At 55.9% G+C, this 1404-nt stretch overlaps 1 protein-coding gene across 1 annotated transcript in view; it reads right to left on the reverse strand.

Moving 5' to 3' along the window:
• Nucleotides 1-1404, reverse strand: part of LETMD1 (LETM1 domain containing 1) — a 3527-nt gene that overhangs the window by 611 nt on the left and 1512 nt on the right. The window contains exons 3-4 of the mRNA XM_029087383.1: nucleotides 1030-1182; nucleotides 3-33 (exon numbers count right to left, since the gene is read on the reverse strand). Of these exons, the coding sequence (XP_028943216.1) occupies nucleotides 3-33; nucleotides 1030-1182 (184 nt within the window). The remainder of the gene's footprint in view (nucleotides 1-2; nucleotides 34-1029; nucleotides 1183-1404) is intronic.

The following is a 1404-nucleotide window of genomic DNA, read 5'->3' on the forward strand; positions in this document are numbered from 1 at the left end:
GTGAGTGGAGTTCAAGCCACGGAGGTAACAAGCCTGCAGAGGAGGGGAGAGGAGAAAAAAATACAGGGATGGGCACTCTGGGTGGTGGAAAACACCGGGAATGGTGCTGGGATCCTCCCTCGGGGTGGAGGGGGCTGAGCGATGGTGAATCGAGCCCCACGGTGCCCCGGCGTGATCCCAGCGTGGAAAACGGGCTCAGAAAACACCTTCCTGGGGCAGAGCGGCCACGATCCGCCCCGCAGCGGGTCTGGAGGAACGTGCCATGGCCCAGTAACGAGGGGAAGGGCTGGGATAACACAACCCCCATCCCCATGTTCATCTCCTTCCCCGTCTCCATCCTCATCCTTATCTCCATCCTGTCCCCATCTTCATCTCCATCCTGTCCCCATCTTCATCCCTGTCTCCATCCTTTTCCCAGTCCCTCACCCACCTCCATCCTGTCCTCATCCCCATCCCCATCTTCATCCTCATCCTTGTCCTCATCCTCACCGCTGTCCCCATCCTCATCTCCATCTTCATCTCCATCCTCATCCCCACCTTCATCCCTGTCCCAATCTCCATTGTCATCTTCATCCCTGTCCCCATCCCTGTGCCATCCCCATCTGCATCCTCATCTCCATCTTCTTCCTCGTCCTTGTCCCCATCCTCATCCTCATCTCCATCCTTGTCCCCTGTCTTCATCCCTGCCACCATTCCCAGCCTCATCTTCATCCCTGTCCCCATCTCCATTGTCATCTTCATCCCTGTCTCCATTCTTTCCCCAGTCCCTGACTCATCTCCATCCTCATCCCCATCATGTTCTTCATCCCCATCTTCATCCTCATCTCAATCCTTGTCCCCTGTCTTCATCTCCATCCTCCAGTCCCTGACTCACCTCCATCCTCATCGCCATCATCTTCATCTCCATCCTCATCCCCATCTTCATCCCTGTCCCCATCTCCATTGTCATCTTCATCCCTGTCTCCAGCCTTTCCCCAGTCCCTGACTCATCCCCTTCCTCATCATCTTCATCCCCATCCTCATCCTCACCGCTTTCAGCTCCTCCTCGGACAGTTGGCCCAAGCCCAGGCGCAGCAGGGCACGGTCCAGCTGCCGGATCTCCAAGACGTGGCTGCGCAGACGATGCCTCAGGAAGAAGGTGGGTAAGTGGGTGGTCAGGAACAGGACCTGGCTCAGGGCTTTCTGAGAAGGAAAACAAAGGGCAGGGTCAGGGATTGAAGGTGTCCAACACCCTCTAGAAATGGGTGTCTGACCTACTCAGACAGGATTTAAATCAGACAAAGCTTCTCCTGCTCCAGACGTGCCCCATATTTGGTTCCCCTTTAATTATCTGGTTAATTGTCCTGCCCACACGGAACCCGGAGCAGTTCCCAGTTCTCATTGAGCCCAGAGCAGCTGTGAGCG

This window comes from Antrostomus carolinensis, unplaced genomic scaffold (assembly GCF_000700745.2).
Source record: "Antrostomus carolinensis isolate BGI_N321 unplaced genomic scaffold, ASM70074v2 scaffold421, whole genome shotgun sequence".
NCBI classification, from domain to species: Eukaryota; Metazoa; Chordata; class Aves; order Caprimulgiformes; family Caprimulgidae; genus Antrostomus; species Antrostomus carolinensis.